Below are 15,088 nucleotides of genomic sequence, written 5' to 3'. Positions count from 1 at the left end.
CTAATGCAAACATATTTCTTTTTAGGTAAAAAAGATATTAACACTTAGCAGTTTTAGGGGAAAAGGACATTAATGGAGGGAACCAAAGTTTTCCACCATGAAGCTGTCTTTTTGGGATATTGATTTTAAGCTGTTAATTAGAAAACAAGACTCAGAAAGAATCTTTGACCTTCTCCTTTCCTGCCTAAGATATTCAGATGGAAAGGCCTACTCCAGGAAGAACATTTGGGGGATGGTGCCTTTAGTCTAATTAGAATTAAGTATGGTAAATAGAAGGGCTTCAGGCAGGGGCCTGTTAGCTAGATAACCTGTGTCCCATTGTTTCTGAGTCTCCCACCAAAATTTTCCTGTTATGTGTGTTCTTCCTCAATTACTTGTCAATCACCCATTCTCACTTCTGAAATCTAAGACGCTGTTCCTGCCTTTGCCTAATATATATATCTCCAATGTTGACTCTCTTTGGAATATTTCATGCTTATGTGAATTCCTCATGCACATATATTAAAATTTGATTTTTATCTTGTTAATCTTTCTCTGTTAATTTGATTATTAGCCCAGGTAGAAGAACTTAGAAGGTGGGAGGAAAAGTATTAATTTTTTTAGCCTCCAAATTAACAAGTATTCAAGTGATGCCTTAAAGATATATTTGAATCTTTAAACTAATGTAATTAAAAGTAGAGAAGGGAACTGAAGCAGGCAAAGATTTGGGACAGAAAAGAGCTAGGTGTCCAAAGCATATAGGTCTAACAACAGGGTGGGGCAAAAATAGGTTTACAGCTGTTTGTATGGAAAATAATACAATAATTAATAAATAATAATACAAGAATAAACTCTGTGTTTTGTGTACTCACAACTGTAAACCTACTTTTGTCCCACTTTGCATTTGCACCTGTCTCTCATCATGTGCCTTAAAAGATGAGAAGAATTTGCCACAGATTATTAATCAATGAGAGGAAATGGCAAAGATGCACAGCCACATTACTAATAAAACTGCATGCCCCTGTAGACCATTCACGATCACTTAAAATTGAACTAAACTTATGCTTGATTTTGAAAGGGAGCAGCAAAGCTAGTTTATGAATCATGTATATAAATACCTGTATGACCTTCTGGGTCAGTGGTTCTCAAATGTGGCCTTCTATTAGCTATTAAAATAAAAATTTATTTTTATTAAGAAGTTTTTTTTTGTTTGTTTTTAAAAAGGATTCTTGAGCATCACCCCAGATTTAACTGAATCAGAATCACTAGAGGTAAGACCTGTTACTCCCACTACCCACACCTCTCACACACACCCAACTATCCCACCCACCAAGGACTTTATAAGGTTCCAACATAGCCAGTATAACCATTGATATTTGACATTATAAGACTTATTACAATTAGATCCATTTGTGTGTGTGTATGTGTGTGTGTGTGTGTGATAGAATCACCTTACAGCTTATATATCCAGTTCAATGCTTCGCAGTCTAGGCTGAACATTATAATTACCTGGAGAACTTTATAAATCTTGTTGCTCAAGCTTCTTCTCAAAGCAATTATATCAAAATCACCAAGTATGATACCCAACTATTTGTAATTTTTAAAGCTCCTCAATTGATTGCAACATGCAGTTAAATTTGAGACTGTCAGTATATAGCTAATACCTTGTAGTTTTCTGCATCCTTTCTAATACATAGTTACATAGCTCAAAACCCAGATCACTGCCTGGGAGGTATGTAGGCCAACCATAAATGCTCCACTTTGATGGAACACAAAAGTGAGGTTGACTATTTGGGGTCACACTACAATAACTCTTTATTGTTTTAACTCCATGGTTGCTATGCTTATATCTCAAAAACAAAAGATAAAAGAAAACAAACATACCCAAATGTGTGCAATGTACATGTCATTATTCAAATTTGTAGAGACAGGATCATACAGGCCACTGATTCAGAAGGAGCTACCTAAACAAGTAACATGTGGAACCAAGTCTGAGTGACACCAGAGCTTATAATGTCTGTGCTATACCAGTGATTCCCAGAATGTGGTCCCCAGACCAGCAGCCATCAGCAGACCTGAGAACGTACAAAAAGGGTAAATTCTCTGGCTCAGTCTCAGACCTACTAAATCATAATCTTTTGGCTAGGACCCAGACATCTGTGCTTATCAAGTCCACCAGATGATTCAGAGTCACACTAACGGTTAAGAAAAAATGGTATTATATTCTCCATTTCTATCAGCTGCCTACTTTTGGAGGCCCAGTTCAGCCTGTGGTAAGAGAAATAAAAATATGGGGGTGATTCAGTGCATGAGATGGGGTGAGGGGCTGAGAAATCCTCCATCACTATTTTTCTTTTCTCCAAGACCCCATTTACATATCCTATATAATAAAAGGGTAATATGCAAATCGCCTGAATTGCAGAATTACTGGAATGCCTGCACCCCTCGCCCTGGCTGGCCCCACCCCTCCAGCAGGCCCCCGGACCCCGATCCAGGGCGGGGCCGACTGGCAAACTGCTCGTGGCCCCTTGCCCTGGCTGGCCCCACCCACCCCCAATGGCCTTCATTGGGGTGGGCTGGCTGGACCCCACCAGTGCACAAATTCATGCACCGGCCTCTAGTATGTATATGTATATATATATATATATATATATATATATGTATATATATATATATATATATATGTATATATATATATATATATTGATTTCAGAGAGTAAGGTAGAGGGAGAGAGAGATAGAAACATCAATGATGAGAGAGCATCACTGATTGGCACACCCCCACTGGGGATTGAGCCTGCAACTTGGGCATGTGCCAGGACTGGGAATCAAACCATGATCTCCTGGTTCATAGGTAGATGCTCAATTACTGAGCCACGCTGGCCAGGCCCAGACCTCATTTATATTAATAATCTATGTTAGAGTTGAGGGAATGCTATAAGAGATGCAGTGCTGGAAAAATACTGGAGGACTCTGGGGACCTTTACCCAAGGTGCCTTGCTGTGGTAAGCCACTTCCGTGTGACTATTTTAAGATGTTGATGACTAGTTTATCCTTTTAATCAAAATATGGAGAGTTTTAAAAGGTTTCATTAAAAGTGAATACCTTAATTGGTTACAGGAAAATGATTTTTTTTATCTTAAGGGCTTGAGATAATTAGTGTTCAGGAAACCAAGGGTAGGTGGTTTGCTTTCTGTGATGACAAGCTGGTTCTGATGCTTCCATCCTGTAAAACATGAGTGCTGCTGATCTGCTTTAGTGCCTTTCTCCCTATATTTTAAGGCTATTTTAAAATTAAGTTGTACATTTGACTAAGGGAAAATAAACAAACATTAAAAGACCACTCTTATTGGATTTACCAGAGACACCAGTTAATATTTTCTGAGCAAACTGTGAAATCATTTGTTTTAAAGAAGTATGTAAAATATGCTTTAGGCATATAAAGGTCTGATGAAAATTTTCTCATGGGGTAGGAGAGGGCAGAAAAAAATGAAGAAAGAGAACAGGAAAAAATAGAGAAAAAGGAAGAGAAAGAGTAAAAGAAAGGAGACAAGAATTGACAAGAGGAAGAGACAACAGAAGGGAAAAAAAGGAAAGAATGGAGAAATGAAGAAACAGAAGAGATCTGAAGGGTAGGAAAGGGGGAAAGAAAAGTTGGGATAAGAGGTTGTGAGGGGAGAAAAGGAAAAACAGAGTGCAAGTAGGCAAGGAAAAAAATAAAAGAAATAAAAGAATGCAGCCTTTGGAGCCTGGGAAATATTATGTGAAGTGTGACTTGGATAAGACTTGTGCCGACTTGGCTCCTGAGGTCAATGAAAGCAGTAATCATGATTCCAGTTTGCAACAAATGGGGTGAAAGGTATCAGACCCCACATGGAGAGACCTACAGTGACAACAAGAGTAATAATGGAGCAGCCATCAAGAATACAGGGATGGTGGGAGGTTGGATTATATTGTCCTTTATTCTGCAACCATTTTTTTTTTATCTGATGCACAATCCAATGTTAAAAAGAAATATGTTTTCTTATTATAAGATCTTTGAACTAGAGCAGAGATGCTTAGATATTCACAGGAATGCATTTGAAGTTCTAACCTATAATAATAAAAGTGTAATATGCAAATTGACTGAATGACTGAACACCTGAACAACCATTCGGATGTCCTTCTGGACAACCTTCCGGATGAAGCCAGGACTGCAGCTGTGGGATCAAGTCAGCTGCAGTGGCTGTGAGGGAGGGATCGAGGCAGCCACCGTGGCTGCAAAGGCCTACTCTTGTGCAAATTTCGTGCATCGGGCCTGTAGTATATTATATTAGTCTGTTCTTAGGGTTTACTTAGGGCCAGGACTTGGTCTTTCTCACCTCCTTTCTTTCCCCATCCTTGCCACTCACTCAGTGGTTTGCTGCTGCCAGTGGTCAGTGCAGCTGTTTCATTGTGAGTCTTACTCTCTCTGAAGTCTACATTCTAGCAGCATAGGCATAACTCTAAAGCCCCTTTCTCTTCATACATGTTTATGTATGTGTCATCTAGATATATTACACATCAAGATCCCTGTTAATGAGAGTCCTGTATCTGTGCAGTGAACAGATTTATTATAGCTCCTCCCTTCCCACACAGTGTATCCCCACAAAGGCCTGGGTGTTAGGAGAAAACCATGTTTTTGAAGAGTAATTCGGAAAAAAAATTTAGAAGGTCCAAGCAAGGAGAGTGGTGAGGAGCAGACATGGGATAGAGACAGATGCCCTGGAGTCAGAGGGATGGTGGAAGGTTGCTTATAATATGCATGAAGGAACCTAAAAATATATTCTGAAAGCTCAATTAGTTATCATAGTCACACCTGGATCACAGAGAACTGGATGCAGGAGCTACCTACAGACACTTGTGGTCCAGTCAGTGGCACCATGGTCTTTTAGGAACTACTGAATTTATGGTGACTTTTCCCCAATGCAAGGGAGGGATTTCCTTGATGGGCCCAATCTATAGCCAAGTTTCCAGTCAAACACTAGACTATAGTTTAAAAATGAAGAGATAATTGGGGCTTATTGAAATTATGTTATTACTAGAGGCCGATGCACAAAATTCGTGCAAGAGTAGGCCTTCCTTCCCCCACTGTGGGAACCAGCTTCCCTCCGGCCACTGGCAGGAATTTGGGACCCGGGCTTCCCTTGACGCCCTGGCTTCGTTCAGAAGGTCATCTGGAAGGATGTCTGGTGTAATTAGCATATTACACTTTTATTATTATAGATGGCTGAAAAAGAAAAAAAAATACTAAGAATTGAATCGAGTAAACCTTTCTCCTTTGCTCATTCTTGCTTTATGTGTACCTACAATATATGAGCATTGGTGTGCCCAAGTGAGTCATAGTCCCAATGGCTACAACAATAGTCACATCTAGGAAAGATTGATATGAAATGTGCAAATTGGGGGGGGGGGGCTCTCCCAGAACTGTATTTTGCCCTCTTTCCCTCTCTCTTCTCTATGCTCCCCTGAGAACGGGGTGAAGGTAAAATTGAAAAGGAAGGTCTTACATTCTTAAATCCTCGGTAAAGAATCTGGAGCTCCTTCTTGGTGAACTTGCTCTGGGCTTCCAGCAGCTCAAGGGCCTCAGGCCGATGCCTGACGGTGGCCATCTCCAGCTCATCCTCCACGCTGTCTGCGGAGGGAAACCAAGCAGAGTCTTAGAACAGTCACGGCTCCCCAACGCTTATTCAGGAAAACAAAGGAGCATTTACTAGGTGCCTATTATTTTTCCAGAGGGATGATTCTCACACTGCCAATCAATATGTATTATTTCCCGGAGTTTAGACTATGAAGCCAAGCTAATACTACATAATATGTTTTCATAGTTTCTAGTGATTAGACATTACATACTAACATTTCCCAGTACAGTTTGAAAAGTGAAAAAAAAAATTATGGAAAACTTAAAACCTTGGATTTGTGTATATTTAACAAGTAATAGTTATAAAAACAGAATTTTAGTTTAATAACAACATCATCTTTGTATCTATGAGTTAGGCCTTTGCTAATACTCAACAAGGATTCTTCTGAAATAAAGTATTTTTTGAGGGGCTGCAAATAAAGTAGTCAGATCAAGTGAGAAAAATCAGCGGCCAGTATCTCTGGCATAAACCCACTCTCCATGGGTGCACGCTGGATGGACCGGGGCCTATAGGAACTTCTGGCCAAACCCTATTTTGCAGACAAGGAAATCCACAGCTACAGATAAATTATAAAATATTGCACTTTACTTTGTGCATTATATATTTACTACATTTCTCTAAGGTGCTCTATGCAAACTAATGTTCAGTCCATATAAATTTGGGAAATGTAAACATTTTCAGAGTTTGGGAGCAAAACACAGGACTAGATGGTTTAGAGAGAATTTGCAGCAAAGAATTCTGTTTGGCTTTGTTTAACCCAATTAACCCCAAAGGGTAATTGTCCATAGAACCCTTCTTCCCCACAAGTAACATCTGGTAACATTTGCATATTTGCATTAGGTTCATTGGGAGGTGTTGGGATATAGTAGGATCTGGGTATTTGGGTCTCAAAAAGTACAACATCCTTAATGAGGTCCAGCTCTTTGTAGTGGGGCCCAATGGAGGCCTAAGGAATTCTTCCTGCCATAGTTCAGCTCAAACCTCAGCTAAGAAACTCATCAAGGACGGAAGCATCCAGGCCCAGTACTGAGGCCATGGCTTCCCTCCATCATATTCCTTCCTCTTGGCTACAGATTGCCAACTCCAAGGGGTGAAGCTCAGGAGAATAGCTTCTTCTTATCAACTCTGGACCCAGGGCCACCAGTACCCCCAATTCCACCCTACATGTGTCATTTGGAAATGTAGTCCTTGTTGATTACAAAAGTCACATCATTTTTGATACTTAGTAACGCTGCCTTTCTGGTGATTACCAGAGGGAGAAGGGGTGGGGGCAGCTAGAAGAGGGTAAAGGAAGAAGACTTGACTTGGGGTGGTGGTGAACACACAGTACAAATGAACAGATGATGTATCATAGAATTGTGCACCTGAAACATATGTAATTGTATTAACCAATATCACCCCAATAAAATTAGCCAAAAAAAAATTATAATTCTGCCTTTCACTAACATGTGTACCTACTTACTGTTCTGTCTCACTGAAGTAGAGTTCCGGGCCAGAACTCTCACTTAGCAGGAAAATGAAGGTCAGGGGAAGTCTGATCTCCACATGTCCTCATCATTGCCCTCAAGGGGTTTATGAAAGATCAATAATGGCGATGAAACAAATACTCGGAATAGTTATGTTTGTCAACATGAAAAAGAGGATGTGAAAGCAAATATTTGCTTTGTACTTTTCGTATCAAAATAATTTATTTTGCAACAGTGATCTGGAAAAGCTGTAGAATAGTGATTGATGGATAAGAATAAGAAGAGGGACATGAAAAAATGGCAAGACCAAGAGTAACTCTGAGCTGACAAGGATAAAATTGATGAGAATTTTGGTGGTTTGCCTCTAACGGATGTGAAAAGAAAGTAGCCAATGAAAGGCAGCTAGGCTTTAACAGCTTGACCTCAGGCTGGGCTTTATGAGGCAAGAAAAAAAATGCCAGAATGGGCTCCTTCAATTTTCTCCGTTGTTCATTGGTGCGAATAAGTTGATTCTACTCCATGGGTGCTGAGCAGAGAGAATGAAGGAAGATGGTACTCCCTACGACTGCTGTGAATCCAATGACTTGAGCTGCCTGGTAGTTATGGTTGGTGCCAATGGAGAAATAAGTTTCACAGAACAGATCTAATGTAAACAAACAATAACAAATAGAAAGATTCTGCCTACTCAAAAAATGTCCTGGTATAAGTTCCTTATGAACCATTTAGAGTGTAATTTCCTCAGCTTAAAATATTCCTCTGTCCTTTTCTCACCTGGTGAAATGTGTGTATCTTTTATGCCAATTCTAATATTACTGCCTCTTCTCTAAAACCTTCCTGATTGCTCCAGCATGCAGACTGGTGACTCCCTGGTCAGAGGTCTACACACTACCTCCCTCTCATGTAGCATGTAAAGCAAAACATTGTGATCAGTTTGTGTCTGTCTTCTCTATTGTGAGTTCCTTGAAGACAGGAGTAATGTCTTACAGATCTGAATGTCCTCTGGACTTGATACAGAGTTTCATATCCCATTGTGGCTCAAGAATTATTTGGTGAACGGCAGGTTGCCCAGGACCAAACCAGAGAGGGTCGGACCTGCATTACCACCATTTGTCCACCATCCAGAACTGAAATATCATCGCTGACATGTTTGGCATTGAAATTGGGACTCAAAAGAACTGTTGGCCCAGAAAGAAACTCACTACAGACTGATTCATTTGCCTCCCAGCATAACCATTATTGCTTATCTCATTTTCGGTTCTTATAAGTGTATTTCTAGTATCACATGATCTCACTCATCTAGGGGAAATAATGAACAACATAAACTGATGAACAAAAACAGACCCAGAGACAGGGAAGCATCGATCAGACTGTCAAACCTCAGAGGGAAGGTAGGGGAGGGTGGGGGTAAGGGGGAGAGATCAACCAAAGGACTTGTATGCATGCATATAAGCCTAACCAGTGGTCACGGACAACAGGGGGGTGGGGGCATGTGTGGGGAGGGGTTTGGGATGGGAATGGGGGAATGAGGACAAATATGTGATACCTTAATCAATAAAGAAATTAATTAAAAAAAAGAATTATTTGGTGAACGAATGAATGAGTCAATAAACAAGTGATGTTGCTGCTAGAGTTTACATTCCTCTGGAGTCCCTGGAACCTTAGCTGCCCTTCAGAAAATTATTTCTCAGACTGAGGTTTGTGGACCACTGGTGGCCCTTAAATGCCTTCTTTGGAATCACTATGTTGACTGTGCATTGTTCTGAGAAACACAGCAAGGCAGAAGTCTAGGAAATTTTAATCAGATTTTCTGAGTAGCCTTTGAATCATAGTATAACCTCCTCTAGACCTAATGGCCCTCATCTAGAAAGAAACAAAACAGCGCATTAACTTTTGGCCTTTGTAACCACACAGCAGTCTGGTTAAAGTTTGGTCTTTCTATCACACACCCAACACAGTTGCTTCCCCAGCTGTTGCAGACTTGCAGATGCCAAGACTGAGATGACAGACCCGGGGCCAGAGGTTAGTGCAATTGAGTTAAGTGTGTGCGATAGGATGAGTAGCACATGCAATATTCAAAGCTGCACATGCAATATTCAAAGCAGCACACTTGAAGTGCCTGCCTGCAGGCTCTCTTGTTTTCCTGGCTCACTGGTACCTCGCTTCTTAATGACTCCTACCTGCCAAAGGGCTGTTTCTATTTCCAGGAGGCTGACAGGCTCTAAACACACATGTGGAATCATCAGCAATCACCAGCTTATGATAAATTAAAAATGCAACACCGTCTAACCTAATCCAAACTCTGATTCCTGGAGGCAAACTCTGTGGAGAGCACAGTGTGATTCTGCTGCAAAATACATGATGTGACTCAGCCACCACCGAAGAGTATGCATTTGGGGGGATTTTAATGTAGTGCTTAGCATTTACTGAGCTCCTATTATATGTCAGGAGATGGGCTCTATTGATATTATGGTAGTCCTCGCAGTAACTCCAAGATGAGCTATAATTGTCCATTCTTTACACATGTGAGTACTGAGTTTCATAGAAGTGGAAAAAAAAAAATGAGTGGCGAGATGTCACACAGGAGAAAAAAAGAGAGAAAAGATTTACATCCATGTCTTTAATGACAAAACATGTTCTTTCTGCTTTGCCACTTGCTCTCTTAACAATGATAAAACAAATGACAACCTCTCTCCTTTCCTGCATTGTCAAATGTCTCAGAGAAGTTGAGTTTCTCCACTGGGTTCATTTCCTACTTCCTGCTTTCTCCTTAATTTACTGCTGTCTGATTTCTGGCCCTTCTGTGGGTTGAATTGTGTAATTTGTATGTTGAAGGACTAACCCTCAAATCTACACTAATAAAAGAGAAACAGGCAAATTTACTGTCACTCTGCTACGCCCACCAGCCAATTAGGAGTGAGTATGCAAATTAACCCAACAAAGATGGTGATGGCCATGGAGCTGGAGTGAGCAAGAGGCTTGGGTTGCCCCCAGCGATGGAGGAAGCCAAACTTTCTGCCCACCCTGGCCTCTGCTCAAGGAGGGCTGGGGGGCATAGCCAGCCTGAAAATGGCCCTCAGCCCCTTACCCAGACTGGCCACACCCCCATGGGTGAGGGTCCCCACTGGGGGGCTTGGCCAGCCTGCAAACAGCCCTCAGCCCCTCACCCAGGCTGGCCAGGCACACCAATGAGAAACTCCACCCTGAAGGGGGTGTGGCCAGCTTGAAAACAGCCCTCAGCCTCACCTCATGGGGGCATGGCCGGCCTGCAAACCACCACAGGCCTCTCGCCCAGGCCACCCCATGCCCCATGGGAACCCCCATCCTGATCTGGGACACCCTTCAGGGCAAACCAGCCAGACCCCACCCATGCACCAGGTCTCTATCTATACTAATAAAAGGGTAATAATCTAATTAGACTGGGAGACCTTCTAGGAGACCTTCCGGACATTCTTCTGGACAAAGCCATGGTGGCGGGGCTGAGGTAGAGGCAGTTAGAGGCCAAGAAGGGAGGGCAGTTGTGGGTGATCAGGTCAGGATGGGATGGCAGTTGTGGTGATCAGGTTGGTGCGGGGGGTGGGGGCATTGGGGGTGAGCAGACCAGCAGGGGGGCCAGTTGGGGGTGAGCAGGCCAGTGGGGAGGGCAGGTGGGGGTGAGCAGGCCAGCAGGGGGGGCAGTTGGAGTCAAGCACGCTGGCATGGGGGGCAGTTGGGGGTGATCAGGCTGGTGGGGGGGCATTTGGGGCGGGCAGGCTGGAGGCGGGGGGCAGTTGGGGGTGATCATGCTGGCAGGCAGAGTGGTTAGAGGCAATCAGGTAGGCAGGCAGGTGAGCGGTTAGGAGCCAGCAGTCCCGGATTGCGAGAGGGATGTCTGACTGCCGGTTTAGGCCCAATCCCTGTAAACCGGCAGTAGGACATCCTCCAAGAGGTCCCAGATTGGAGAGGGTGCAGGCCGGGCTGAGGGACCCCTTCCCCCTGCCCCCTGCCCCCCGTGAACAAATTTCGTGCACCGGGCCACTAGTATGACTATATTTGAAGATATGGCCTTTAAGGAGGTAAAGTTAAATGAAGACATAAAGATAGGACCCTAATCCAATACAACTTGTATCTTTATAAAGATAAAAGAAAGAGAAAGAGAGAGACCTGGGATACACACTCATAGGGAAAAGCCATGAAGACACAGCAAGAAGGCAGCCATCTGCAAGCCACTGGGAGAGGTCTCAGGAAAAGAAACCTGCGGGCTCTTTGATTTTGGACTTCGTGTCACCAAAACCATGAGGAAATAACTTTCTCCTGTTTAAGCCACCAGTCTATGGCATTTTGTTATGGCAGCCTGAGCTAACTCGGAACTGTATTCAAATGACACACACTAAGAATAAAAGCAGGTCTTGTTATTCACCAAGTTTGCCTAGTGAGTGCTGGGCAATTTGTTAGTCAATCATATTATTTATTCTTTACCGTGACCATCAAAGAAGTGATCATCATCCCCAATTTATAGATGAGAAAACTGAGGCTTGGGGATTCTAAGGGGCTTGCTCAAGGTCAGGTGGCTGGTTAGTAATGAAGCAGACAAGGGTCTTTAGGACCCTAAAGTCCAACTTTCTAAGCACTTTGCTGAGATTGTAATAAAAACCACCATCCTATGGAGAGCTTTTGCTCCAAGCCTGGCTGTATATAATCTCATTCTGATACTGACAAAAATTCTGTGATTTGTTATTGCCCTTATTTTACAAAGAATAAACTGGGACTCAATGAACTTGAACAACTTACTCAAGGTCACACAGCTAGTAAGTGACAGAGCTGGGATTTAATCCCTGTTTTGTTTTGGGGTTTTTTTTTGACACCAAAGATTGTGAGTTTAGTCAACATGCTATTTGAGAGAGTAACAGTTATATATTTTGGTCTAAAAGCCTAGGGAATAAAAGAATTGAAACCACAAACCAGGTGGCCACTGAACCCCAACTCCTCAGGGGAATCATGCCCAGCCACCTTGAGGGGATCACTGTGATGGTGGTCGATGATGTGCTGATCAGAAAAAGTAGAATAAGGTGTGGAAGTGATGAAATCTCAGAACTGGAAAGAACATGAAAGGTTGTTTGCTCTTCCTCATTTTAACACTGAGAAATGTTAAGTTCCAGGAGGCTGAGGGGTTTGTCTGGAATAAAAACTAGCACCATGTGGGACTCTGGCCTCTTTAAGTTCCAGGAGGCTGAGGGGTTTGTCTGGAATAAAAACTAGCACCATGTGGGACTCTGGCCTCTTGAATCATCTCCAGGCCTCGGTTAACACATAGCAAGATGCGTTGCTAATTCCAGTGCTGCCTTTGCATCCTGAGATAATCTGAATACAAATGGTATTTTAATTCATGCATCTTCTAAGAGATTTCATTTTAATCAGACAATAAATTCCCAAACCCAGACCCCCTGAGCTTCCTGGCTGTCTCTTTTTGTACTTTGCACCTTAGATTTAAGTCTCTATGTCTGAGTCAACAGTTCTCTTAGGCCATGACACAGTTGGGCTAGAAATTGGAATTCAAATCACTTGGGAACAACATAATGAGTTTCAAAAATAGTAATCTTTCTCCCCTTTCTCACAACTTCTCTTAAAATAGAAAAGAAAAAAATACAGTAGAATCTTATTACAGCCCAACTCATAATTATGCGCACCTGTCTCTATCCGAGGTCAAGCCATACCCTCCAGAACACAACTACAGAACATCTTGCTTTATAAACAAACATGAATGTGAGACCTGTGGTCCTAATACACATGTTTATAAGCAAGGCCTGTAATGCTGAAATAAAACCATTTTAAGAAAGAAAAATCACATTTTAAAAATAATGTGGTTCAGTACACAGGTCAGGCACACAGAATCGAGTCCTTGCCTTATCATGTCATAACACTGTGAGGCCATTGCCTCCATGGTTTCTCCTAGGATCTGACAGACCACTGGCTCCACTGGTCCAACAGCATCTAAAAGTGCTCAATAAAAAATGTGTAACAAATGCATAACTATTTGAAGCACCACAACCAGGCCACTTTGTATCTGTAAGGAGGTCCATTTCTCAATAAAACATGACCCTTCTTAAAAAAATCTATTTTTCATTATAAAAGGATTATAGATAGTCTAACTTTAAAATTCTATTTGAGCTAAAATTGATTTGTCTGACTGAGCCAAAGATTCAGCCAGCTTGACTCATTTATAAAAACACCCTCTGAGTCTTTACTCCTACTGTTGACCCTTTATTAAATTGCTTTAATAGTGACTTGATAAGAATGACAATAACATCATGATGAGAACAACTACCTCCTAATGATATGTTACATGTTATTATTTAGAAGCGGGGTCTAGTGGCAGGTATTGGAGAAGAGTTTGACAAATTTCACTCCAGACTTTAGCTTCACACTAAACAATACTGTAGGATTCTTTTTTTTTTAAGTATATTTTATTGATATTTTTACAGAGAGGAAGGGAGAGGGATAGAGAGCTAGAAACATTGATGAGAGAGAAACATCGATCAGCTGCCTCCTGCACACCTCTCACTAGGGATGTGCCCACAACCAAGATACATGCCCTTGACTGGAATCGAACCCGGGACCCTTCAGTTCGCAGGCCGACGCTCTATCCACTGAGCCAAACCGGTTTCAGCAATACTGTAGGATTCTTGATTACAGCATTGGAAACTACTCCTGAGAAATCTTATATAATAAAAGGGTAATATGCAAATCAACCAAATGGTAGAATGACCGGTTGCTATGATGCACACTGACCACCAGGGGGCAGACGTTCAATGCAGGAGCTGCCCCCTGGTGGTCAGTGCACTTCCACAGGGGAGCGCTTCTCAGCCACAAGCCGGGCTCACGGCTGGTGAGCACAGCGGTAGTGGCAGGCGCCTCTCCCGCCTCTGTGGCAGCATTAAGGATGTCTAACTGTGGATGTTGTGCACCAGGCCTCCAGTTCTGGAATAAGATGATGTTTAATGTTCAGTCTGACACATCAGGACAAGATGAAGTTACCTGGAGGAAGATTTCCAAAGCAATTTTACATGACATGCAATTTTCCCCCTCCCTTCCTTTCTACATCAAAATCTTGTACAGCCATATACTCATAGTGTCCCATTTCTTAGTTCCACCCCCTTCAATGCTCAAATGGTTTGGCATTATAATCAGTTGAAGATAGAGATTTTCGAGGGTTAAGGAATTTGCTCAAGTCTGCACAACTATATAGCTGATAAGTGGGGGAGCTGGGATTGGACACAAACATGTCTTTCCTCTTCCTGTTCTTATATTTGACTTCTCTGGATAGAGAGTTTAGACCTGGGCCAGGCTCTGGCAGCAACTCTTTATATATATGTTTTTATTGATTACAGACAGAGGAAGGGAGAGGGAGAGAGGAATAGAAACATCAATGATGAGCAAGAATCACTGAGCCATGCTGGTCAGCATGGAAGCAACTCTTTAAACTTTGCCAACTTCAAATGTTTAACTCTCAACTCTTTTTGTCTTCACAACCATTCACCTATCCACCCACCAGGAGCTATTTTCAGGCACATGGGAGGTGTATGAGCAGTTCACTCCAAGTTGTTTGTGCACAGGTCCCGAGTAGAAAGCAACCCATCCATCAAAACACTGTGGGGTCCTACCACTTCCCAGACCACCAGACCAATTGGAACCCCTCCAATTCCTGTCACTCAATCATGTGTTTCTTCAACTCTGACCCTAAAAATATGTTAGGACCAAAAAAGCCCTTTATCATTGTACTTTATCCTATTTAATATTCATATATCACATGGAAAATGAAAAGTACTTTGAAAACAGCCAATTATTTTGAATGTGTTCTGTTAGAGGTGTTTGTTGGCAATGGCATTGCAATTTCTATTCCAGGAGAACCTATTATTTTACAATTTTGTCATTTAATTCAATCAGTTATAAAATATAACTACTCAGAAGAAAATTGCTCACAGCACATATGAATTCATTGTCTCTACC

At 42.1% G+C, this 15,088-nt stretch overlaps 1 protein-coding gene across 8 annotated transcripts in view; it reads right to left on the bottom strand.

Annotated features, from left to right (window-relative positions):
• The window catches only part of KCNIP4 (potassium voltage-gated channel interacting protein 4), a 995,976-nt gene that overhangs the window by 97,823 nt on the left and 883,065 nt on the right, over positions 1-15,088 (bottom strand). For 7 of the 8 annotated variants that reach the window (XM_080640384.1, XM_080640388.1, XM_080640387.1 and 4 more), the window contains one exon: positions 5,508-5,632. In XM_080640384.1, the coding sequence (XP_080496510.1) occupies positions 5,508-5,632 (125 nt within the window). The remainder of the gene's footprint in view (positions 1-5,507; positions 5,633-15,088) is intronic. The other variant, XM_080640391.1, reaches the window with a different exon arrangement.

The sequence above is a fragment of the Plecotus auritus genome, assembly GCF_963455305.1.
Source record: "Plecotus auritus genome assembly, chromosome: 1".
Lineage (NCBI taxonomy): Eukaryota > Metazoa > Chordata > Mammalia > Chiroptera > Vespertilionidae > Plecotus > Plecotus auritus.
The sequence above is the reverse complement of the archived record's forward strand: the minus strand, read 5'-3'. Positions and strand labels throughout refer to the sequence as shown.